Genomic DNA, 26,816 nt, shown 5'->3' on the forward strand with positions numbered 1-26,816 from the left:
TCATAATGTTCTGCTGACACAAAAAAAGCTTTTTTGGCCAGTATTTAACCCCATATTTAACCCCGTATTTTATGAACAGAAGGGGAGACACTTGGTCAGATACTGATTTAGTGACATAATCTTAGGTGGTCACGTTGAAACTGTGCCGATTTTGTATCATATTTTCTTCTGTGCTGTCGGGGAAATATGTGTGTGAACATCCATGTTTAGGATTTGTAGTTTCTTTTCTCTCGTCATGACTACATATGAGTCATGACAGTAGACAGACATGCATGCAAACTTAAACTTGGCTGGTTCAAAGAAGCATACAACTGTGAGGTGGTAATTCTAGTTATTTTTGCATGTCCACTTTTTACATCCAGACTTTACATAATCAGAAACGAGTTGGGTATTATGTCAGCCTGCAAGCTTGTCTGCCACACCCGTCACATCCCTCTGTGAGGCTTAAAGCTGACGTGCTCTCATGCGCTCAGTGCGCTGTCACCGCTATTCCTGCTGCTTGGCAAAAGGCTGCTGCTGGTTGTCCAATGCTATCATCTGAGTACTGCTTGGGCGACAAAATCCACTCATACATCTTAACGAAGGCTGTAGTTGTCAATAGAAGATACTGATTATGAGAAAATGCAGTTTTACTGTTGTCTGCTGATTTGAAACCCATCTCATCCTCTTTTGGGATCATACACGGTAACAAATTTCCGTTAAAATATGCCCTACAGTTTTTTCCAAAATACAGTAAAACACTGTAAATCTTAATGCTTTTTGGAGCCAGTATTACACTGCAAACCTAACAGTCTATTGTAGTATATTGTAATAAATTTAACTGTGTTGACATTGTAAAATAACAATAAGAAGTTGCCAGCTTGCAATTGTAATTCAGCAGAAATCTAAGCTTTAACAAACTGCTGTGCAAATATAGCCAAATTCTGGCTGTATTGTACAGGGTTATTATTATTTATTTTTAATTCTAATTTTTATTATTTTTTTAAAACCCCACTTCTTGATGCTTTTTGAAGCCAAATTTACTGCTGTAAGGTTACGTGTGGATGCTTTGTGGAGCCAGTATTACACTGTATACCACAAATTTACTGCAGAATACTTTTATAAACGTAATTGTAATATACTGTTGAAGTAATTTACGGTAAAGACTGTAAGACAACGGCAGGATGTTGGCAACTACAGCCACAGGTAGTTTACCATAATTTTACAGGAAAATTTGTGACAGTATACAGACGGTCAGCACTATCCAAACACCTTTTTTATTCTGCTTTGTGTCGCAGGCTTAATAACACTCATTGTTTAGCGGGCCGTCTTATTTTGCCTCTGGGCAGCTGTCTCCAGGTTGTTTAACTGTCCGTCTTGTATAAATGATGCAGCCAGATCAACTTCGGTCCAATCTATTCATGCACACGTCTCTTACCTCACCTCCTGTGCCGTTTGTCAGATGCACCATCATTATCAGATATATTATAACGACATCACATTGTTATTTGATTTTTATTAAAGTGTTTTTAAAGATAAAAGTCAAGCCGCTGACATCGAGCAGGTATCTCAGGAACAGGGAGATAATAAGTCGCCCAGCAGATAGAAACTCTAGAAGTGGCCTCAGGTCCGCGGGGAGGATCAGTTTCCAACACACAACCAGGAGATCACATTACCTGATTCAGCAGCAAGCAGTGGAGGCTAAAGACGTGTGGACCTCAGGCCCACTGTGACATGTATGAGAAAATGACCTGTAACTATATATAACCTGTTTTTCCGTGTGATGTGTTTTTGCTCAGAGTGGATCGTTATCCAGGTTTCATGGAGGGTGAACAGGGAGGATTTTATCCTGCTTAGTGGGGCCTGAGGATAGTGATCTATTAGTGCGTTCATGTAGCTAACTCTTCAGTCTAGAGACATATATCTGTCCTGGCCAGACTGCTGTGAAACCAGTGTGGTAATTCAGGATCTCTAATGGAAAAGACCTTATTGTTCTGGTCTGAGTTTTTCCTTTGACTTGTCCTCAGTCCAAGACAAAGTATCCTGTAAACCAATGACCGAGCTGAGCGTGTGGTAGTTAAACCCCTCCCCTGAACTGCGGCTTTCCAATCATGGCTTAGCAACAGCAGCAGGCGCTGCAGGCATGTCGAGCTTTGTGTTTCCGCACATAATGAAGCAGTGTGCATTTGGTTTACTAATTTAAAGAGTTTCGAGGCTGGTGTCTCTCTATAACCAAAGAGCAAAAGTGTAAGGAATGGATTAAACTGTCTTTGTGTGTTGATCTGCTAATGTTTTGATTTGATTTTATGCTTAGTTCATAGGACTGCTAATTTATGTCCGCAGTCCCTTGGCAGGCAACAGACAATAGAAATATAGAGAAAGAAAGAAAAGGCAAAGAAAAAAACAATGTGACAATTCATACAGAGGACAAAAGTGCAACAGTAGCCATGTTGACTTTTTGCCTTGGACATACACCTTGAGCATCAGTCCTTTGTGACAGTCATACATATGTAATACCCCTTGTTAAGGTCCTTCTTTTAAAATATCGGAAACACTAAATAAGTCAACTCATGGAGCTTACATGAGCTTACTTGTTTCATTCTGGCTTCAGCCAATTCAAGAGAAAAACTTACATCAGGAAACATAATAAAATGAACTCACAGTTGTGTAGCTACAGCAGAGCACACTGTATGTGTCTGTACAATACATGCTAATGTTTTTTTTGTCTTTCACTTTCTCCACGACAGCGAAACCAGAATCTGTCCATTCTGTCGGAGGTGTCCCGACAACCTAAGGGGGCAGAGTGGCTTTGGCACCCTCAGGTGGTGGGACTGTACAAGCATGTTCTGCAGAACAGCGACAGCAGCTCCACCAGCCGCGAAGCTGCCATCGGAGCGCTGCAAAATATCACTGCAGGAGAAGGCAGGGTACGAACACACACACCGTAGAAATATGAAATATGGATGTATATTCCAAAATTAACTGTCTGAGTTGTTTGGGTTTCTTGATGTGATCTCTGCTCTCCTCAGTGGCCATCAGTGCTGAGTAATGTGGTGGTGGAGCAGGAGAGGATGCTGCCCATCCTGCTGGATCTGTTAGACACCAACAGTGACGTGGAGCTGAGGCCTCTGACCGGCCTGCTGAGAAATCTGGCCAGACACTCCACCAACAAAGACCACATCGGTAAGACAAGCACGAGGTTTTTCAGTCCTCCTTGGGCTGGAAACTCTGTGTATGCATGCGCGTGTGTGTGAGATAATAGCAGTTTATTACACTTCAATCCGCCTCGCTACAGAGGAGGTGAATCAGTTTGGAGGTGAACATTTCTTGGTCCTATGAGCACTCTGTATGCTCCTTCTTTTACTTTGTATGTTTCTCTGAGTACAGAACTAAACACTCCTGTCAGTTTAGACCCAGAAACGAGAGACAGCTAATGAGTGTGTCTGTAGGTGTGAATGATAAGTACCTGGTGGGAATCGGTGCTAAAATGAGCAAAGCTAACTTGGTTTCCACTTTGCTAATGGATTAAAGTTGACAGATTATGATGCTTCACTAGAATGCTATAAAGGTGAAGAGGCTTTATTATATAACTAACGTGTGTCAGTGGTTTCATCCAAACTGACAGAAGTGGGCCTTGCAAAGGTTTAAGTGGTGGCTGACTCAGCCCTGTTTGAGGTGCAAGGGTTAAAAAAATTCAAACGGTCACCAGTTGCATGCGATGGGGCACCAGCACGCAGAATGTTTTCTATTCATAGTAGCTTATATGGCACTGCACTGCATTTTCTCCACTGGAGAGCCACCCTTGAGTGCACTGCATCCCGTTTTCTCAGCTGAAAAGGCACCTACAGGCCCGTGCATCACGTTTTCTCCACGAGAAAGATGACCTTGGGAGCACTGTATCCTGTTTTTTTCAGCTGGAAGGGCACCCTAGAAGGCACTGTATCACGTTTTCTCCTCTTAAAAGTCACAAAGAGGGCACTGCATCATGTTTTCTCCACGAGAAGGACAACCGAGAAGGCCCTGCATCAAGTTTTCTCTACTGGAAGGGCAGCCTAGAAGGCACTGGTTTGCATTTTCTCCAATGAAAGGGCACTTAATCACGTTTTATCTACCAAAGGGGCATCCAAGAGGGCACTTTCCCTTCCCTTACCTCTTTCTGCACCCGTGCGTGGACAAAGAGCTGTTTATCTAAATATACTCCTGCAACACAATCACCTCTCTCTTTGTTCTTGCAGCTAAAAACATGGTGAACATACTGGTGTCCAAGCTTCCCAGTGATGGCCTTCAGAAAACGCCATCCAGCGAGGTGGTGGTCAACATCTGTGGAGCCCTCAATCACCTGGTCACCTGCAGTTCCCTGGCAGCCCGTGACATCTCATACTTCAACGGCCTGCCGAAACTGGTGGGCATCAAGACATCTCATGATAACAGGTGGGACTGACTTCTTCTGTAAACCTCAAATATTACAGCCTGATCTACCAATAACCTACCAATAATCCCTATCCAGTTCAGCAAAACAATTCTTAATGCTTCTTATTATTAGTAAATATTTTTTTAGGTCCTACATTCTTTCACTTCTCTGTTGTCAGTGACCTGACATATTCTGGAGCTGTTCCTACTCTCCACTCTGATACAAAAATAAAATCTTTGGCAAATTTGCAGGTCATTTTAGACTGTTTATCACTCGGTTTCTCCCCTCTGTTTATGCTGTGGTATTTCCTCTTTGTAAGACCTTTTTCTTGTTTTTGTTTCTAACCGTCTGTCACTGTGTCTCTTTTCAGCCCCGGGAGTCTGAAAGCTGCCAGAGCGGCCTCAACTGTCCTCTGCAACATGTTCCAGTACAACAAACTACACAAAGACTACAAACTGGTGAGACCCACAGCCGCTGATCCCATGAAACATTATACAAAATCATCTAAATCTTGTATACATAGCTGCAAACACGTCAGCAATGAGGCTCATGGTGAGGCAGTAACAACAAGAGCTTGAAATCTCGGTTTAAACCAAAAGACAGAGAAATATATAAAGGTTGCATCTAATTTCTTAATTATTGATTCATAAGTTTTTGTTTTTTAATACATGAAGTCCATTAATTCCCAGATCCCAAAATGATATCCTCAAATTTATTGGGTTTTTTTCTCAGTCCAGAGCCCGAAGATACTTAGCAAAAAAAAAAAAACAGCGTAGTCTTGTCATACTTAAATTACCTTGAAAAATATAAATATCTACACCAGTTTTGATACCACTGGGAAGAATGATATTTAAGCCATACAATTTTAAATTTTTAAATAAAAACATAAATATAACAAGGTTAATAAATGACAGTGACTTTTCTTTTTTTGAGAACAGCAAACTGACTGAAGGAGACATTAACAAAAAAACAGCAAGACAGCTGGTACTGTACTGCTAAAAATTAATATTGAAACTGCTTTTAAATATTCACAATTGACATGTATTGATAAATTGATATATCTGACAATATAAAAATTGAGAAAAGAAGCAAATCCTACTGAGGGATGAGATTGATAACATCACTCTTTCATCCCTCTCTATAAACTGGGTTTCCCAGACATTTAATTATTTGTGTTGGGCTGCCACAAATAGATTTTTGTAGCTGGACTGTTCATAAGGAATACTATTGGAATTATATACAGTTTGGTTATTTAAAGCAAACTTGTGTTATTTCTCTGGGGTCTAAAAGTTTGCTTTCACTTACAAAGTGCTACTGCTCTCATCCATTGATCACTTGTTAATGGCTTGAAAGATCAAATGTCCAGCTGGTGAATTACAAACTACTGACGAGGAAAAAAACCCTCATGGACAGCTCCGCCTGCGCTGTAACCACAAACCTGTGAAAAACTCAGAATTTAGAGAGGAGTTATCTTTGGCTGCTTGTCTTTGGCTGTTTGGTGCTCAGTGAGTAGCGTACGTTGGATTTATCAGAGATTTTCCTCCCAGAAGAAAAGTTTGCCAGTTGTGTGTGGAAACTTGGTTGATCTGAGCAGAAATTAGGGCATTCCTATTTGTACACAAAGCCTTGAAAAGGGGTCAGCTGAGGGCGTCAGGTAGCTCAGATAAATCAGTCCCGACACAAGTCTTTAACTGCGGGGTTTTCCCCCTTTTTTTCTGTCTTTCTTTGGCTGCACTGTGTGAGAAAAAAAGGCAAAAGCCCCCAAAACAAGAAGGGTACACTGAAATCATGGCTCCTGAAAATCAAGAAAAATGACACATTTCAACTTGACGTCGTAAAGTCAGATGTCAGCTTGCATTTGGAGATAAGGCTCCGTGCCCTGAGCCCTTACAGATCCATGTGGCCTCACACTGCCGCACATTTTTGTGGCTGGAATTAAGTGTTTTATCTTTTGCTGACAGCGGAGAAACCACAGGAATGAAGCACACCAGAGTTTACTTGGACGTGCATAAATGCAGGAGTTTGTTTAAACTGCAGCAGCTGAAGAGTTTCTGTCGGGCAGCAGCAGTGGGGGCTGTTATTTCTCAGTGCTTCTGGTTCCTCGCACTGCTGGTTTGACTGTGGTCTTTGACAGTGTTTTGAGAGAAAGACCGCATTCTTATCCATCATAAAATAAAGGGATTACAGTAACTCAGAGGTCTTTGGCTTGGCTGCCAGAACATCACTAATTGCTTTCACTGATCTCTGCAGTTCAGTCTCTGACCTGTGACCTGACAGCCGCCTCACTGAGTGATTCTGGGTAAAATCAAGTTCAGGCTCAAAAACCAGATCACAAAAGTCCTCATTAACAAAACCTCGACCCTCAGTGTTGTATCACAGGCTTTAGGACTAATAAAGGGATAGCTCAGTTTTTTTAAGTGGAGTTAAATGGGTTAATTATCCATAGACAGTATGTTCAATTCAAATTTATTCACAAAGTCCATCATCACAAATCACAATTTGCCTCAAAGGGCTTCACAGCATATGACATCTGTATGTCATTGACCGTCACAGCGATTAAAGAAAAATTCCCCCCAGAAAACCCTTTAATGGGTGGGAAAAAAACAGTAGTAACCTCAGAAAGAGCAACTGAGGAGGGATCCCTCTTCCAGGAAGGACAGGCATGCAAAAGATGTCGTAAAGAACAAAAAAATAACAGTAGATGACCAAGTGATACATAGGAGAGAGAGCAGGGAAAAGCGAGAGATGCACAGCCACAATAATCGTAACAATGACATAAAATATGACAATAGTAATAGACATCAAATTAATGAATGTAATTTATGATAGCATGATATATTACATGCAGATTGTGGTAATAACAATCATTTGTATAACAATAGTGGAGGCATGAGTAACGATAATGGCAGTAGTAGTTGGCGTTAGGTAGGACCATGGCATCAGTGAAACCACGACTCTAGATCTAGATTTAGAGTATTTTCAAGAATACCTTAATGTCAGTTTCCAGTGGGAAAATCAAGCTGTTAGATTGCACACTTCAAAGCCAAACTCCATTTAGAAAAACGGTGATTTAACATCACTGAACACAGGAGTTGCGGGTCTACTGCTGCTTTGATCAGTTTACTTGTTTGTGTTGTTTTGTGACTTTGGCGTTTAAAAGGGTCAGTTCAGACTCACCAGTGACACAAGAACACAAACTAGCTAACTGATAGAGGCAGCAGGAGAGCAGCATTTCCAGTTTTCAGAGAGCTTAAATTACTGTTTTTTGTCAATGGTGTTTGGTGACTTCGACGTGAGCAGCATTGGGGAACTGAAGTCGTAAACGGCTTCTCCATCAAAACAGACTGTCTGAGGGAAAGATAAAGTATTTAAAATACTCTCAATATAGCGCACAGTTAAGCTTTTTATGCCTCCGCGCACACGACAGCCGAGGCTGGAGGCCTTATGTTTCCGGGTAGTCTGTCTGTCTGTCGTATACCCAGCACATTCTTGTGAACGCGATATCTTAAGAATACCTTGAGGGAAATTCTTCAAATTTGACACAAACATTCAAGTGGACTCAAGGACAAACTGATTAGAATTTGGTGTTCAAAGGTCAAGGTCACCATGACCTTGCATTCATCTCATTTTCGTGAACGTAATATCTTAAGATGGCCTTACAGGGAGTTTCCTCAATTTTGACACAAACATTCACTTGCACTCAACAATGATGTTATTAGATTTTGGTGATCAAAAATAAAGGTCCCCTGTGACCTTGTCTGTCTCATTCTTGTGAAGTCAATAACTCAAGAATACCTTGAGGGAATTTCTTAAAATTTGGCACAAACATTCAAGTGGACTCAAGGACAAGCTGATTAGAATTTGACGTTCAAAGGTCAAGGTCACCGTGACCTTGCATTCTTCTCATTTTCGTGAACCTAATATCTTAAGATGGCCTTAAAGAGAGTTTTCTTAAATTTGGCACTCAAAAATGAACTGATTAGAATCTGATGGCCAAAGGTCAAGGTCTTGGTGACTTCATAAAACATGTTTTGGGCCATAACTCAAGAATCTTGGGCGCCCACATGTAAATTGTGATGTTTAGCTCTTCAGTGGTGTCGGAGGGAAGATGTGTGTGAAGCCTCATGTTTTCACAGACATAAATGTAAACTGTAAGTGTGACTTGATTGGCACGTGAAGGCAAACAACCACACGGTGGTATATCTAGTTTTAGGAGGCTAAAATACGTTTTGTTGCGGAGCCCTCCACAGCAGTACAATGCTTAGCTTCCGTGTCAAACTCCAGCCTGCTTCTCACAACTGGGGCCATGCTGACAGACATTTACTGTTTGTAATATACTGTGTGTGGAAAGGTTTCCCATGCAACTCCACTTTTAAAAATCCAGACTATCCCTTTAACAGCAGCGTTCCTGTGTATTCATGGTTGCTGGTGTTTGTGATTCACTTGGCTAAAGTCTCGTAAAGATCTTGTGTCTGTTTTCTTTCTTGTTTCAGGCGCTTTGCCTCACCGCTGTGCTCGGCAATATGGCAAAACATTTCGTCAAGATTTTGTTTGCCGTTTCAGTTTGTATCGATGAACTGTTAAAGCACATGTTGTGTTTTCTTGTAGGGGTGTGCGGCTCCAAGGGGTTTGTCTATTTTCCAGGATTTGAGAATGTAAATACTTTGCCTGCTTATTTACTTCAGGTTTTAAAGTTAGTTTGTGGTATTTTCAGTGTTGGTTAGCACAGGTTTTTGGGTTGTTTCTGTTAGCCACTTAGACACGAGAACATGGTAAATAGGATCCAGGTTGGAAAATACAAAGTTTCCCTTTAAGTCTACTAAATTGTAACTTGATTTTGATACAATTATTGTATTGATATCTTGGATGATGGCTGTTGGGTGAAATTGATTGACAACCCTATTTGACCCCGAGAGATCTGTTTGTGCAGTTGGACAGAAAAAACTTGCAGTACGTCTCGAAAAAGTGTTTCAAATACATCTAGGTCACAGAACTAAAAATGCTGTTACGCTGTTGATATGATACTTGATGCGTGTGAATGAAGACACAATGAGCCTGACGTTAAAATGGAAAGCAGAATGTGTGGGTGTTGGCTGACATTGTGCTCCAAACTTTTGTCTCCTCCAGATGGTTTTCCAAGTCTGCGTCGGTACACATCTGTTTTTTTACTTTTTATCCCGTTTGACCTGCGCTCCTCTCCTCCCATTGGTCCTCTTCTTCCCTCCTTCGCTCTGCTCTGAGAGCCTGTTGTTAGCCTCTTCTCTGCCTTATCTGAGGAAACTTGGCACTGCAAATGCAAATATTTTCTCTGAAGCTGATAATAATTAGACTGCAGTTACCAAAGTTCTTCCCTGCGTTGGAGTGGCTCCCGATCTGCCAAAACACACATTTTGAAACCAGTGATGATGCAATTTTTACCTTTAATTTATGGTAGCTATTTATTATTTTCTTGCCAGTTATTGTTTTTTTTTTTAAACTTTTTTTTGTTATTTTCAGTTCATTTTCTTGTAACTTTATACACATTTCTTTTTATTTTTTTGGGCTATACGACAACTGGTAATGCACAGATCCTCTGAGAACGGTGACATTATGGCTGCACTTGGTGCATGGTGTTCTTCTATGGTGTGTCATTACAAAGTTACACCGCCAGTACTGGCCTGACATGCATACTGCAGAGTTTTTGGTTTGCACGTCATGACCACACCACTCTGGCTTTTGAGCACACCTGCTGCATGTCTTCATAGAAAACAATAGGTTGGAGGCTGGAAAAAAACACGGCACTGATACAAGCAAAATATGGATACAAAACCAACCCACCTCCTCTTAGACTCATCCTCCCTCAAAACTTGAATAAGGTGAGGAGCCACCTGTCTAAGGCCACCCAAAAAGTCTTAAAACCGTAAAATGGTATGAAACAGTTTGACGGTCTAACTTTAAAATTCAGTACTATATAGAAATGAGTTTTTCTACGTGTTTTCAACAATTAATTTCCAACATTTATAAAGAAATCTCTAAATATTTTTACACAGACTCCAAAGCTCCTTACTGGTTGCAGTTTCATGCTGCTTTTTCAACAATCTGCGCCAATAAGAAAGAATTCAGTGTTCATCAAATAAGCTGTTTAGTTATTGGAAAAAGGAAAGCCACAGGCAGTGCTTCAAATGTATGAAATTGGGAATGAACTTCAAAAAAAAAAAAAAAAAAAAAATGTTGAAATACAGATGAGTACAAGTTGGTTTTCCCCAACTTGATAAAGATCCGAAGTGAAAGGCTAATTGGATTACAGAAGCCTGGGCACGAACAAGAGAAGCCGCTCCTTTTATAGAAAGATGCTTTACCAATCTCCTGAGGAATGCCACGCTCTTTTTATCAGATAAAACGACCTCTACTGCCTGCTGCTCAGGGTTTGAAATTGAATTAACTCAAGAAAAACAGACTTTATCCAAACTACACTTACATTATTAAAGAGAAGTAACGATCTTAGCTTTCTTTATTTACTGTCTAACACAGTGACGACGCTCCTCCTCTCTACACTCCTGTGCTTTATCTCCCGAAAACTCAACTCGCGTCTGTCTCTGCTGGTGTCTGGCCCGCGTTTTGTTGAGATTTAGTTTCTTAGTGACCACTCGCAGCAGGAATGCAGAGAATCTGGCTGAGATATTTTGGGTTTGTCTCTTTTGTGCCTTCTGGGATGAATAAAAGAAGAGTTTGGTTAGGTGGACTTGGCAGACTCTGAACACTGTTATGTTCCTCCTCCTGTAAACCCCCCAACACACACACACACACACACACACACACACACACACACACACACACACCAGCCAACGCCGGACTGAACCTGACACAGCAAACAAAAGCCGTGTGTTTATCTGACTGCTGGGTGGCCACAGTGAAGTTATTATATTTGTTAGATATCCTGTTGTGTGCCTGTCCTCAGTCCGCTCTCATGCCGTTCACGCAGAGCCTGCTGCACACCCTGAGCTGTCTTCACGAGTCCCAGAACAAAGAAACTAGACCAAAGCAAAATATCTGGAAAAAAAACTTTTTGTGTTTTTTCATGGTTCCCGGAGGGAGAATCATTTTCATTGTGGACTGAGCTTTTGTCTAGAGCCACCCTCCGGAAAAAATCAGTGTGGACAAATATTTCCTGGTTTAAAAAAAGACGGACAGAACATTTCCTTAGCTACCCTGAGAGGAAGAACATAATGATCGGGTGGGGAAGGTGTTCACTGTGATAAAAGGGTTTTAAGCCTGGGTGTAGCACTCTTTGAAGGTGCGATTATTAAATTTTTAACGATCACAATTGATCAGATGACTGTGTAAGCTGAGACGTGTCTCATTGAACCGTCACTTTAGACTGTATAAATAATGAACGTAGCTACGGAGACATCACCCATTGGTTTGTGAACATTTGAAGATCGAATTTTGCATTTTGGCCGTCGACATATTCAGTTTTTGGCCATAAGTGACCATTTTTAGATGAGAAGGTGGAGTTGTGGAGGATTGAGGGGTGAATCTGACTCATAAGCCCTTGCCTCCTTTGCATTTTACACAGAACGAAAACAATGGTGGCTTCATGCAGCTCCAGTGTGTGATTTTAGGTAGCATACTGGAATCACGGAATCGAAAGAGGCACGACAAGGGTGTAAGACAGTAGCGTCAGCCTCTAGTGTGACATATTACATGACACATTGGGTTTCTATTACAGATTTGCTCAAAACTTAAGCGATATTTTCAAAATGTCGATAAAACACAATTGTGAGATGACTGTATTCCATTACGAGTTGTTATGCGACTTCTAGTTTGATGATAACATTCCCAGAAGCATGGAAATGGACGTTCAAAACATTAGCAGGTTTATTTCTATTGCAGCCACCACAATAGCCGTCGTTATTTCCAATCAAATTCAGTAGGTGTGTTATGTGAACAATAATGGGAAGGCAAGACCCTCGTTCGTGGGAGTGTCCACGTATGAGGGATGTCTGAGAGCTGATAGTCGACGATTTAACAGAGGAACAGAGGATCAAAAACTTCCAGATGATCCACTCAAATTTTGAAGAGTAGGCAGTGTCTCGCAGACAGACCTTCAGCTAAAGTGGCCTCACACTTAAATATGTGTAACTTTAGGCCTTAAAACAAATAAATAAACAGGTTAGTTACATAAAAATTCACCCCCTACAGATGTCCTGAATGTTGAAATTTGCTATCGAGATCAAATGTTTATTTCGTACTAGGCTAAAAACATGTTACATGTTAATTTTTATTGTAATGTTGTACATCTGTAGGGATTGACTTGCTCTCGGAGCCAGCCTCAAGTGGCAGTTTTAGGAACTGCAGTTTTCGGTACTTCTTCATTGGCTTCATTTTTCCGCCCTGGAGGCTGCTGCTCGATCCTTCAGCTCATTGTTTTGGTTTGTTTTCGGAAAGTGATAAATGGAACTATTTTGACGTGCCTTGCTGCACAGAGTGCGAGAGGAGAGCGTGCAGCAAATGTTCGATGGTATCGCAAGCTGAGTGTAAATATCCAGCCCAATCGTTACATAATTCTGGGAACACTGATTTCACCTTGTTCATCAGTATTTGTATTGTGTCTTCATGTTTTTCAGAAAGGATTTGCCAGACGAGACTTCACAGATGTCACCATCTAGGCTGCAGCACGTTACACGATTCGTTCTGAGCTTCAGGATGGAGGTTGCTTTGAGGAAGACGAGGAGCATCAGAGTGATTTAATGAGCAGATTTTCTGACTGTGATGGACCAACAGGAAGTGAAACATGGACCGGAGCCGATCGAACGATGGACGTAAAGTTCGTCCTCTTTCAGGTGGCTGCGTGTTTGACATGGCTTTCAGAAGAGAGCCAGCAGTGATGACGGGAACTCGATGGTTTCCACACATACAGTGGACTTCACCCCCGAAACTACCGTGCTCTGTGTGTTTTAGGGTTTGACTGATGACTAACGGTGCTGATAGCTGATGCGTGATGATGCCCGCATTAGAGAGAGACAGATAAGTGCCTTGTAATGTTTAGTTCATGGTTAGATAGATACTGACTGACCCGCCGTGTCACTTTAGTCCAGACTGGAACGTCTTGACGATTATTGGATGAATTTCAGTGTTGCCAGATTGGAAATGTTAAACCACCAGAGGCTCAAAATTATTGCATTTTGAGAAAAACTTTCGTACGCCGGTCACAATCATGACAACGAATAGGTTAAATTTATAACTTTAGTAAACGCGTATTTAAACGAATTTTGACTACAAATCTACCCACCGCCTCAGAGAGAAGCTATTTCAGTCTGTAAGGCTTAACCCACAGCTGACGTCAGGTGTTTTTGTCCAGCATGCTGGCGTAGCGTTGGCTGTGAGGAGATCATGTGAGAAGTGACACGGAAACACAGATGTAGGAGCCAGAAAATGAATGAAAATGAAATGTGTGAACTAAACTAAGTGCCTATTGTAAGTGTCGCAATGGTCAAATTGTCGTACATTACGGCGATTTTGGAAGTTTTGATCGCACAGAGGGCAAAATTATCGTATAAATACGATAATTATCGTGCATCTGGCAACACTGATGGATTCCCAGATTCCAGGCCTGAATTATTAACCCAGATTCCTGACTTTGTGACTGAAAATTTTTCACTCGTCCTAAACTTTTCCTGCAAAACTGGAGACATTCCCATCAGGCTCAGCTGTACCGTGTTTAGCGCTAACCAGCAAATGTTAGCATACTAACACGCTAATCTAAGGGTGCTTTCACACCTGTAGTTCATTCATTTGGTCCAGACCAGGTGGAAAAAATGATAATTGTTGCATTTTAGTTATGATTTGGTTCCTGCGCACACAGATTTTTTTCCAAACAAACCAAGAGGAGAAATCGTGAGGTTCTAGCGTTTTGGCGTTTGTCATCCCGCATCATCAGGACCCACGTGGGGAAATCAATGACAGGTGACTGACAGACGATTATCCAGAAGCATTTTAATGCTTATAGAGTGTTTATCTTTATGTTCTTTGGTGTCACAATAAGTGACACCAAAGAAATAAAGAAATAACTAATTGTAAGCACTATAAGTCGGCTATTATTGGACTGCAAATTGATCGCATGTTATCTGGCCATGTGGGTGCACTGAGACCCTGCATTGCTTTGCTGTGATGCACACACATAACAAAAAAATAAATCATAAAACTTTATAAACTCTGCATATATTTTCCACTTAGGGCTGGGCGATATGGCCTTAAAATAAAATGTGTGATTTCTTTTTTTTCACACTAAACTGGATTTACGATTTTAGATGATTTTTTTCTCTCATAAAAACAAACTACAAGTGACAAAGAAATTACCCAGAACAAAATTTGCTTTGACTTTAGCAATAAAAATTAACTAAAGGCAAACTGAAAAATGTAGAGGGCCGCACGTCAGTTTTGCATCTGAAACAGTGGCGTATTGAAAGCGACCAATTCTGAAATCATACAACCGTCGTTCGACATTAGTTCCATCTTAACAAATAATGTTATTGGCTGTTTTCAAATTACTGGAGTTCTGTTGTTGTGGAGTTAAACGATCGCCTCCTGCTCTCGTCTTTTCACATGTACACTTGTACAGATGAGGCAGGGTGACTTCAACAAAGTACTTGCGGCGTGGTAGCACATGCCTGGGTGGATAGTTTTCAGCATGTGGATAAACCCAGGCTTTTCCACTGTTTAACCGTATCGTTCGTGATGTGCACTGCGATTGCATCACTGTTTGTGGGCTGACGGTTTCGTGCGTCTCGGTGTGAGACACACTGCTGCCCTTTAGTTGCAACAGCCTTTAAACAAACTTTGCAGCGGACTGTAGTGTATTTGAGATCTGGCAAAGCAAAACCGAACCAGACGGCACCTTTTTTGGGAATGTACTCAACGTTATCATTAACGCTTGCTGTCATGTTGTCCTCTGTGTGTATCTCTAGGAGGTAGAGGCGGAGGGAGGGCGCTGCCCAAACAGAGCGACTGAGGAAGTTGAAGAGAAAATCTAGGTTTGAATTTTAAAAATCAAAATAAATCATACATTAAAAGCAATTAAATTAAGAATGATATATCGATTTATCGCCCAGCCCTATTACCACTACAGAACATTTTTTAGCAGCTGCTTTACAGAGGCACGCGTCTGCATTACCTGCGACCAGGACCACGTTAATCAGGTTTTTATTTGACGGCTGCAGAGCGAGTTCTGCAGTGATACTGATAACAGACCAGTAAGACGTTCCTGTCCTACTGTTGAACGCAGATATGTTTTAATAACCTTAAATTTTTTTAAAAACTTGGCTCAGCATCTGTCTGTATTTATAATTGTAATACTTACGTAGAGGAACCGAACAGCGTAGGTGTGAAAGCACCCTAAGAAGATGAGCATGCTGAACGTCATCTGCTAAACATCACCGTGTTAGTGTTGTCATGGTGAGCGTGTTTGCATGCTGACATTTGCATTTAAATTCCTATGTACATAACAGCTTAAAAAAGTAGCGAGCATGACTGTTTAACAAATTCAGATGTTTTTTCTTTCTTTCAGATGTTAACCGACAAACTTCTGTGTAGAAAATTTCATTAAAGAAGTATTTCATTGTGGAAAGATGGTCTTTTCGTTCATTCATATGAGAGCTGCTTATTGGCGCGTGGCCCATAAGGCGTGCACATTCGAGACTTACGGCGTCTGAGCGCAGCTGGGTGTGCCCAAGTGGGCAACTTCCAGCGGCTGAGCAACTGACTTCCTGTTTAGCGCCTCGCTAGCATGGCGATCTAAAAGCTTGAGTTTTGCGGCTCTTTTAGACTTTCCAAATATTTTATAGGATTGGATGACTTAAATCTAGATAGTGAAATGAGTCATTTCGCAGGGGTTTTGACGCTCACAAAAAATTATTTAGTGATTTACAGACATCTCTTTCTCAGTGTAAGTCAATGGGGAAACGTTTCTGTGGGTCCGTGAGCACCACGGGAGGGATCCGAAAGGTGTAGTTTCATTTCTGGCCACCATCTCTGGCCATCAGGGGCTTGTTTTTGACAAAATGTTGTTGAATGGAGGCTGGGGCGTGCTCTTTGAGCCCATGCGAGCATATGTGACTCATGCACAGTGTAAGTGGAGCTGTGATGTTGGAGGGTTGCAGCAGATGGCGCTAGAAATAAATGCATCTGTGCAGTCAGGTGCTCTTTGGGTGCGCTCTTTTCAGCTTCTTTGGGTGCACGAGCCTGACAAAACGTTTTGGGTATGCTCGAATGAATGGCTGCCAAACGTTTTCATGGAGAATGTTTTTGAAAATGTATCAAGCATCTTGTAAGTGATTTCTGAATTGTAATCATCACTTTCATTGTTCAAATTTGATATCGGGAGCAATGGTGCACCCTGTAACACTCGCCAACGTAATAGCAGCCCGTAAATGTATTAAATTACAAACAAATACACATTTGCAGCTTTTATTGTGAAGAGAGAGAGAAAGACAGAGAAACTGGAAGAGGATAGAAGGTGGACTTGTTAATGCAGATTTTGCGCACAACGTTTCTGTAAGTTATAATCAGTAGGAGAAGCACCACAATAATGTCTGCTGAGAGGCCAGTGCGAGCCAAAGGGGGGATTTCTCTGGAAGGATGTGGGGGGAGAGCGCTGTAACCTTCAGACCTGGAGTTTAGCTGAAAGAGGAAACTGCAGACGAGCTGCAGCCTCACAACAGATGGAGGAAGGGAGGGGCTCTGCCCGACCGGGGAATGAAAGGCAAGGGACCTGCGGCGGGAAAAACAGGAGAGAGGGGCTTTAACATAAAGAACACCCACTCCCTGACAAAGACTGAGTGGATGTAAAAATTTAAAAGATTTTTATTATGCGCCTGAACTTTTCGTCCAGTCTCAATCCCTCAGCGTTCAGGACATCAAGCATGTAAATGTGATTCAGAAAACTTAAACGATATTTTCAAAATGTCGGTAGAAAACAATTGCGAGATGACCAACGTTTAAAGAGTTAAGCCAGGCACACACTAAAGGATTTTTAAAATCTTAACTGATTGAACAGCTTGTTTACAAACCGACCATTTCAGTAATCTAACCTACTGGAAATGAAGGTGTGCGTGAGCCTTTTTAAGGTCTTGCTTTGACATCATCCCTCTGACTCTGGAAATGTTTTTGAAATGACAGTAAGCAGATGAAGTTACTGATCTGATGTGACTGTGGACATTTAAGTCTGGGTCCAGGATAATCCCGACGTTTCTTGCTTGACTCTTGATTATAGGAGAGAGGGGTTCAGGGTGGAAGCTGACACTGTCTTCCTTCCTTGGTTCATGGACAATAATGTCAGTCTTATCTCTGATAAGTTGGAGAAAATTTTGATTGAGAAAATCTTTCATTTGTTCAATACAGTGACACAGACGCTCTAAGAGTTCATAATCACCTGGTGAAAGTGATATGTATATTTGCGTGTCATCTGCATAATTGTGGTAGGCTTCTTTGTTATTTTGTATGATTTGGCCTGATGGAAACATATAGAGATTAAACAAGAGGGGTCCCAAAACGGACCCCTGTGGGACCCCGCGTGTCATGGTCATCTGCTCTGACCTACAGTTTCCAACTGAGACAATTTCCTGTCATGAGGATATGACTTAAACCATTTAGGGACAATTGCAGAGAGTCTGACACAGTTTTCTAGTCTTTCTAATTAAATTGCGTGAACCACTGTGTCAAAGGCAGCGCTCAGATCTAACAGCAACTAAAATAGAAACTTTTCTGAAGTCTGTGTTAAGGTGGATGTCATTTATTACCTTTATGAGTGCAGTCCCAGTGCTGTGGTGGGGCTGAAAACCTGTATGAAAATTATCAAAACTAATGTTTAGCTGTAAACAGTTGCTGGTGGACATTTTTTTCAATAACTTTACTTAAAAATGGCAAGCTTGAAACTGGCCGATAGTTGTTCAGTACAGTGGCATCCAGGCTGGTCTTCTTTAGGAGAGGCAGATGAACTACATGAGTGAGCTGTTTTATCAGGCTGCTCAGAACAGTTTTAAGGGAGCTCGTGGGTAAAACGTCAAGGCGGCAGGTGGAGGAAGTGACACTGGAGACGATTTCTTCCAGTGTTTTGTCACTGATGGACTTAGATTGTGTCATACTTAGTAAGTTACCTTGAGAAGCCTGCGGTGATGATGCATTATACTTTGGCATTGAAGACTTAATTGCATGTCTGATGTCTTGAACCTTTCTATTAAAAAAGTCTGCAAACTCGTTTCATTTGCTGGTGGAAACTAGTTCTGCAGATATTAGAACCAGAGGGTTAGTTAATCTGTCACACAAGCAAATAACATGTGAATTGTTGCTGTTTCTGTTGATCTCAGAGAAAAATGACTGCTTTGCACTTCTGAAGGTCAAATTATAAATACGCAATTTTTATTTATAGATTTCAAAATGAACGTGGAACTTTGATTTTTGCAATGTTGGTTTGCTTTCCGGGTCTCTGTTTTCTGTACCATTACAGAATGAGTGTTTCTTCACGGTGCCTTTTGTTTATCGCTCATCAATTTCACTTTAACAAGAGCAATGGCGTCTATTACATTTGCAATTTTAGAAGTGCAGGAGTTCAATAGATCATCAGCATGATTTGAAATTGTGTCAGTTTCAAGAGTATAGTATGTTGAAGCAAGTAATACTTCAGTATATTAAGAAAAACTACAAAAAGTCCTACACATAATCATAGTATTATATGTTAAAACGGCATTGTATACTGTGTTGAAATACGTCATAGTAAAGGATACTACAAAAAATTGAAAGTCACATCCAAAAGACATCCAAAAAAGTAATAGTATAGCATGTAGAAAAGCCTGGACAGAATTTGAAAGTATATTATTTTTTTCAACATGCTGTATTATGACGTTTTGGGCTGTGTTTTTGACATGGTATACTATGACGTGTCTCGACATGCTATCCTATGTTGTTTTCAGCCCTTTTTTTCAACATGTCATATTTTGACATTTTTCGATATACTTTGTCGTTTTTGGTTGTTTTTTTTAAATGCTTCATTATATTTTTCGATGTTTTTTTCAACATGCTATACTATGACGCGTCTCGGTATGCTGTACTATGTTGCTTTCTGCCATTTCTTCAATGTCATTTTTTGAAATTTTTTGCTTGTTTTTGTGGAGCTTTTGAAATGCTATATGATGTTTCTGGCTGTATATAAGAGAGAGATATAAGAGGAACAACAGATTACTGTGCTTATTGCATTATATTGCTTAGACCTTGTGTTTGACAGAGTATGTAGCTCCTGTAAAACGGTATGAGCTAGCTGTTGCTTTTGATTTATTCTTTTGACATTTTTACCTTTGAATAAAACCTGCCTCGAGGGTTCACGTTTCATCCTTCTGAGAATCTGGTGGGTGACTAAAAGACAAAACAAGACAAAAACGAAAGAGGAAAAAGTAAACTTTCTGTTTGCTGCCTGGTTTTGACCGCGAGGGAATAAAAGTCATAAAAAACAAGGCAGGGGTAGTACCAGAGGACTTTTCGGTCATATTCTCGACATGCTATATTACTGTGTTTTGGGCTGTTTTTGAAGCATTCTTTAGTTTAGTGTTTTTTTGCACAATATTTTATGCTGTTTTGAGGTGTTTTGAGCTGTTTTTGGGACATGTCATTTTTTGACATTTTTGCCATACTATAGCCTTGCTTTTTTTTTTTTTGCGATTTTTTAGTCATTGTATATTATGCTGTTTTTGGCCATTTTTGCATGTTTAAATGCTATGGCGTGTCTCAGCACGCTATTTTATGCTGGTTAGAGGTGTTTTAAGCAGTTTTTGGGACATGTCATTTTTTGACAGTTTTGCCATACTATAGCCTTGCTTTTTTTTTTGGGCATTTTTTGGACATTGTATATTATTATGCTGTTTTTTGGCCATTTTTGCATGTTTAAATGCTATGGCGTGTCTCAGCACGCTATTTTATGCTGTTTTTGAGGTGTTTTAAGCTGTTTTTTGGGACATGTCATTTTTTGACAGTTTTTGCCATACTATAGCCTTGCTTTTTTTTTTTTTGGCGATTTTTTTCGTCATGGTATATTATAGTGTTTTTGGCCATTTTCGCATGTTTAAATGCTATGGCGTGTCTCAGCACGCTATTTTATGCTGGTTAGAGGTGTTTTAAGCTGTTTTTGGGACATGTCATTTTTTGACATTTTTGCCATACTATAGCCTTGCTTTTTTTTTGGCGATTTTTTAGTCATTGTATATTATAGTGTTTTTGGCCATTTTTGCATGTTTAAATGCTATTGCGTGTCTCAGCACGCTATGCTGGTTTTTTGCTGGTTAGAGGTGTTTTAAGCAGTTTTTTGGGACATGTCTTTTTTTTTTTTGACATTTTTGCCATATTATAGCCTTGCATTTTTTTGGCGTGTCTCAGCACGCTATTTTTATGTTTTTTTTGGCGATTTTTTCGTCATGGTCATTGTATATTATAGTGTTTTTGGCCATTTTTGCATGTTTAAATGCTATGGCGTGTCTCAGCACGCTATTTTATGCTGGTTAGAGGTGTTTTAAGCAGTTTTTGGGACATGTCATTTTTTGACATTTTTGCCATACTATAGCCTTGCTTTTTTTTTGGCGATTTTTTTAGTCATTGTATATTATAGTGTTTTTGGCCATTTTTGCATGTTTAAATGCTATTGCGTGTCTCAGCACGCTATTTTATGCTGGTTAGAGGTGTTTTAAGCAGCCATTTTACAGCTTGCGATTTTTTTTTTTGGCGATTTTTTAGTCATGTATATTATAATCACCAAAAAAAAAAAAAGCAAGGTTTTTGGCCATTTTTGCATGTTTTAAATGCTATTGCGTGTCTCAGCACGCTATTTTTATGCTGGTTTGAGGTGTTTTAAGCAGTTTTTGGGACATGTCTTTTTTGACATTTTTGCCATACTATAGCCTTGCTTTTTTTTTTTTTGGCGATTTTTTGTCATGTATATTATTGTGTTTTTGGCCATTTTTGCATGTTTAAATGCTATGGCGTGTATGACTCAGCACGCATAATATTTTATCACCAAAAAAAAAAAAGCAAGGCTTAGTATGGGAAAATGTCAAAAATGACATGTTGCCAACTATAGCCTGCTTTAAAACACCTTTGGCAGCATTTTTAGCGTCTGATTGACACGCCATAGCATTTTTGCAAAAATGCAAAAACACTATAATATACAATGTCCAAAAAATGCACCTAAAAAAAAAAAGCAAGGCTATAGTATGGCAAAATTTCAAAAAATGACATGTCCCAAAAAGCCTTGCTTATTTTGCTTAAAACACCTTTAACCAGCATAAAATAGCGTGCTGAGACACGCCATAGCATTTAAAATGCAAAAATGGCCAAAAACACTATAATATACGTGTCAAAAAATCGCCAAAAAAAAAAAAGCAAGGCTATAGTATGGCAAAAATGTCAAAAAATGACATGTCCCAAAAACTGCTTTAAAACACCTCTAACACGCTATTTTATGCAATGTTAGAGGTGTTTTAAGCTGTTTTTGGGACATGTCAAGACATTTTTGCCATGCAAGGCCTTGCTTCCAATGGCAAAAATTTTTTAGTCAAAATTATAGTATGTTTTTTGTCCATTTTTTGCATGTCCCAAAAATGCTTAAAACACCTCTAAAACAGCATAAAATAGCGTGCTGAGACACGCCATAGCATTTAAACATGCAAAAATGGCCAAAAACACATAATATTTTGACTTTTTTTGCCAAAAAAAAAAAGCAAGGCTATAGTTGGCAAAAATGTGAAAAATGCGATTTGTCCCAAAAATTGCTTACACCTTAACCAGCATAAAATAGCGTGCTGAGACACGCCATAGCATTTAAAATGCAAATTGCGTGTCAAAAACACGCTATAATATACTATGACAAAAAATCACCAAAAAAAAAAAAGCAAGGCTATTTTGGCAAAACATGTCAAAAAATGACATGTCCCAAATAACTTTTTTAAAACACGATTTTTTGGTCAAAAGCGTGCTATATATCAATGTCTTAAAATGAGCCATTTTTGCATGCATTTAAAATGCAAAAATGGCCAAAAATGACTATATACAATGTCCAAAAAATGCCAAAAAAAAAAAAGCAAGGCTATAGTATGGCAAAAATGTCAAAAAATGACATGTCCCAAAAACTGCTTAAAACACCTCTAACCAGCATAAAATAGCGTGCTGAGACACGCCATAGCATTTAAACATGCAAAAATGGCCAAAAACACTATAATATACAATGTCCAAAAAATCGCCAAAAAAAAAAAAGCAAGGCTATAGTATGGCAAAAATGTCAAAAAATGACATGTCCCAAAAACTGCTTAAAACACCTCTAACCAGCATAAAATAGCGTGCTGAGACACGCCATAGCATTTAAACATGCAAAAATGGCCAAAAACACTATAATATACAATGTCCAAAAAATGCCAAAAAAAAAAAAGCAAGGCTATAGTATGGCAAAAATGTCAAAAAAATGACATGTCCCAAAAACTGCTTAAAACACCTCTCTAACCAGCATAAAATAGCGTGCTGAGACACGCCATAGCATTTTAAACATGCAAAAATGGCCAAAAAACACTATAATATACAATGTCCAAAAAATCGCCAAAAAAAAAAAAAGCAAGGCTATAGTATGGCAAAAATGTCAAAAAATGACATGTCCCAAAAACTGCTTAAAACACCTCTAACCAGCATAAAATAGCGTGCTGAGACACGCCATAGCATTTAAACATGCAAAAATGGCCAAAAACACATAATATACAATGACTAAAAAATCGCCAAAAAAAAAAAGCAAGGCTATAGTATGGCAAAACTGTCAAAAAATGACATGTCCCAAAAACTGCTTAAAACACCTCTAACCAGCATAAAATAGCGTGCTGAGACACGCCATAGCATTTAAACATGCAAAAATGGCCAAAAACACATAAATATACAATGTCCAAAAAATCGCCAAAAAAAAAAAAGCAAGGCTATAGTATGGCAAAAAATGTCAAAAAATGACATGTCCCAAAAACTGCTTAAAACACCTCTAACCAGCATAAAATAGCGTGCTGAGACACGCCATAGCATTTAAACATGCAAAAATGGCCTAAAAACACATAATATACAATGTCCAAAAAATCGCCAAAAAAAAAAAAGCAAGGCTATAGTATGGCAAAAATGTCAAAAAATGACATGTCCCAAAAACTGCTTAAAACACCTCTAACCAGCATAAAATAGCGTGCTGAGACACGCCATAGCATTTAAACATGCAAAAATGGCCAAAAACACATAATATACAATGTCCAAAAAATCACCAAAAAAAAAAAGCAAGGCTATAGTATGGCAAAAATGTGAAAAAATGACATGTCCCAAAAACTGCTTAAAACACCTCTAACCAGCATAAAATAGCGTGCTGAGACACGCCATAGCATTTAAACATGCAAAAATGGCCAAAAACACTATAATATACAATGTCCAAAAAATCCCAAAAAAAAAAGCAAGGCTATAGTATGGCAAAAATGTCAAAAAATGACATGTCCCAAAAACTGCTTAAAACACCTCTAACCAGCATAAAATAGTGTGCTGAGACACGCCATAGCATTTAAACATGCAAAAATGGCCCAAAAACACTATAATATACCATGACTAAAAAATCGCCAAAAAAAAAAAGCAAGGCTATAGTATGGCAAAACTGTCAAAAAATGACATGTCCCAAAAACTGCTTAAAACACCTCTAACCAGCATAAAATAGCGTGCTGAGACACGCCATAGCATTTAAACATGCAAAAATGGCCAAAAACACTATAATATACAATGTCCAAAAAATGCCAAAAAAAAAAAAGCAAGGCTATAGTATGGCAAAACTGTCAAAAAATGACATGTCCCAAAAACTGCTTTAAAACACCTCTAACCAGCATAAAATAGCGTGCTGAGACACGCCATAGCATTTAAAAACATGCAAAAATGGCCAAAAAACACATAATATACAATGTCCAAAAAATCACACAAAAAAAAAAAAAGCAAGGCTATAGTATGGCAAAAATGTCAAAAAATGACATGTCCCAAAATACTGCTTAAAACACCTCTAAACAGCATAAAATAGCGTGCTGAGACACGCCATAGCATTTAAACATGCAAAAATGGCCAAAAACACTATAATATACAATGTCCAAAAAATGCCAAAAAAAAAAAAAGCAAGGCTATAGTATGGCAAAAATGTCAAAAAATGACATGTCCCAAAAACTGCTTAAAACACCTCTAACCAGCATAAAATAGCGTGCTGAGACACGCCATAGCATTTAAACATGCAAAAATGGCCAAAAACACTATAATATACAATGTCCAAAAAATCCAAAAAAAAAAAAAAAAGCAAGGCTATAGTATGGCAAAAATGTCAAAAAATGACATGTCCCAAAAACTGCTTAAAACACCTCTAACCAGCATAAAATAGCGTGCTGAGACACGCCATAGCATTTAAACATGCAAAAATGGCCAAAAACACTATAATATACAATGTCCAAAAAATCGCCAAAAAAAAAAAAAGCAAGGCTATAGTATGGCAAAATGTCAAAAAAATGACATGTCCCAAAAACTGCTTAAAACACCTCTAACCAGCATAAAATAGCGTGCTGAGACACGCCATAGCATTTAAACATGCAAAAATGGCCAAAAACACCATAATATACAATGTCCAAAAAATGCCAAAAAAAAAAAGCAAGGCTATAGTATGGCAAAAATGTCAAAAAATGACATGTCCCAAAAACTGCTTAAAACACCTCTAACCAGCATAAAATAGCGTGCTGAGACACGCCATAGCATTTAAACATGCAAAAATGGCCAAAAAAACACTATAATATACAATGTCCAAAAAATGCCAAAAAAAAAAAAAGCAAGGCTATAGTATGGCAAAAATGTCAAAAAATGACATGTCCCAAAAACTGCTTAAAACACCTCTAACCAGCATAAAATAGCGTGCTGAGACACGCCATAGCATTTAAACATGCAAAAATGGCCAAAAAAACACTATAATATACAATGTCCCAAAAAATCCCAAAAAAAAAAAAAAGCAAGGCTATAGTATGGCAAAAATGTCAAAAAATGACATGTCCCAAAAACTGCTTAAAACACCTCAAAACAGCATAAAATAGCGTGCTGAGACACGCCATAGCATTTAAACATGCAAAAATGGCCAAAAACACTATAATATACAATGTCCAAAAAATGCCAAAAAAAAAAAAAGCAAGGCTATAGTATGGCAAAAATGTCAAAAAATGACATGTCCCAAAAACTGCTTAAAACACCTCTAACCAGCATAAAATAGCGTGCTGAGACACGCCATAGCATTTAAACATGCAAAAATGGCAAAAAACACTATAATATACAATGTCCAAAAAATCGCCAAAAAAAAAAGCAAGGCTATAGTATGGCAAAAATGTCAAAAAATGACATGTCCCAAAAACTGCTTAAAACACCTCTAACCAGCATAAAATAGCGTGCTGAGACACGCCATAGCATTTAAACATGCAAAAATGGCCAAAAACACCATAATATACAATGTCCAAAAAATGCCAAAAAAAAAAAAAAAGCAAGGCTATAGTATGGCAAAAATGTCAAAAAATGACATGTCCCAAAAACTGCTTAAAACACCTCTAACCAGCATAAAATAGCGTGCTGAGACACGCCATAGCATTTAAACATGCAAAAATGGCCAAAAACACATAATATACAATGTCCAAAAAAATGCAAAAAAAAAAAAAAGCAAGGCTATAGTATGGCAAAAATGTCAAAAAATGACATGTCCCAAAAATGCTTAAAACACCTCTAAACAGCATAAAATAGCGTGCTGAGACACGCCATAGCATTTAAACATGCAAAAATGGCCAAAAACACCATAATATACAATGTCAAAAAAAATGCCAAAAAAAAAAAAAAAGCAAGGCTATAGTATGGCAAAAATGTCAAAAAATGACATGTCCCAAAAACTAGCTTAAAACACCTCTAACAGCATAAAATAGCGTGCTGAGACACGCCATAGCATTTAAACATGCAAAAATGGCCAAAAACACTATAATATACAATGTCCAAAAAATGCCAAAAAAAAAAAAAAGCAAGGCTATAGTATGGCAAAAATGTCAAAAAATGACATGTCCCAAAAATAGCTTAAAAAAACCTCTAACCAGCATAAAATAGCGTGCTGAGACACGCCATAGCATTTAAACATGCAAAAAATGGCCAAAAACACCTATAATATACAATGTCCAAAAAATGCCAAAAAAAAAAAAAGCAAGGCTATAGTATGGCAAAAAATGTCAAAAAATGACATGTCCCAAAAACTGCTTAAAAAACACCTCTCTAACAGCATAAAATAGCGTGCTGAGACACGCCATAGCATTTAAACATGCAAAAATGGCCAAAAAACACTATAATATACAATGTCCAAAAAATG

General features: G+C 39.0%; 1 protein-coding gene across 1 annotated transcript in view; it reads left to right on the forward strand.

The window, feature by feature from the left end:
* LOC121943726 (plakophilin-3-like) overlaps positions 1 to 15,995 on the forward strand; it is a 67,115-nt gene extending 51,120 nt beyond the window's left edge. Inside the window, exons 10-14 of the mRNA XM_042487328.1 lie at positions 2,727 to 2,906; positions 3,009 to 3,162; positions 4,215 to 4,410; positions 4,761 to 4,848; positions 12,997 to 15,995. Of these exons, the coding sequence (XP_042343262.1) occupies positions 2,727 to 2,906; positions 3,009 to 3,162; positions 4,215 to 4,410; positions 4,761 to 4,848; positions 12,997 to 13,038 (660 nt within the window). The 3' untranslated portion in view covers positions 13,039 to 15,995. The remainder of the gene's footprint in view (positions 1 to 2,726; positions 2,907 to 3,008; positions 3,163 to 4,214; positions 4,411 to 4,760; positions 4,849 to 12,996) is intronic.
* The last annotated feature ends 10,821 nt before the right edge of the window (positions 15,996 to 26,816 follow it).

The sequence above is a fragment of the Plectropomus leopardus genome, chromosome 1, assembly GCF_008729295.1.
Source record: "Plectropomus leopardus isolate mb chromosome 1, YSFRI_Pleo_2.0, whole genome shotgun sequence".
In the NCBI taxonomy this organism is placed as follows: Eukaryota; Metazoa; Chordata; class Actinopteri; order Perciformes; family Serranidae; genus Plectropomus; species Plectropomus leopardus.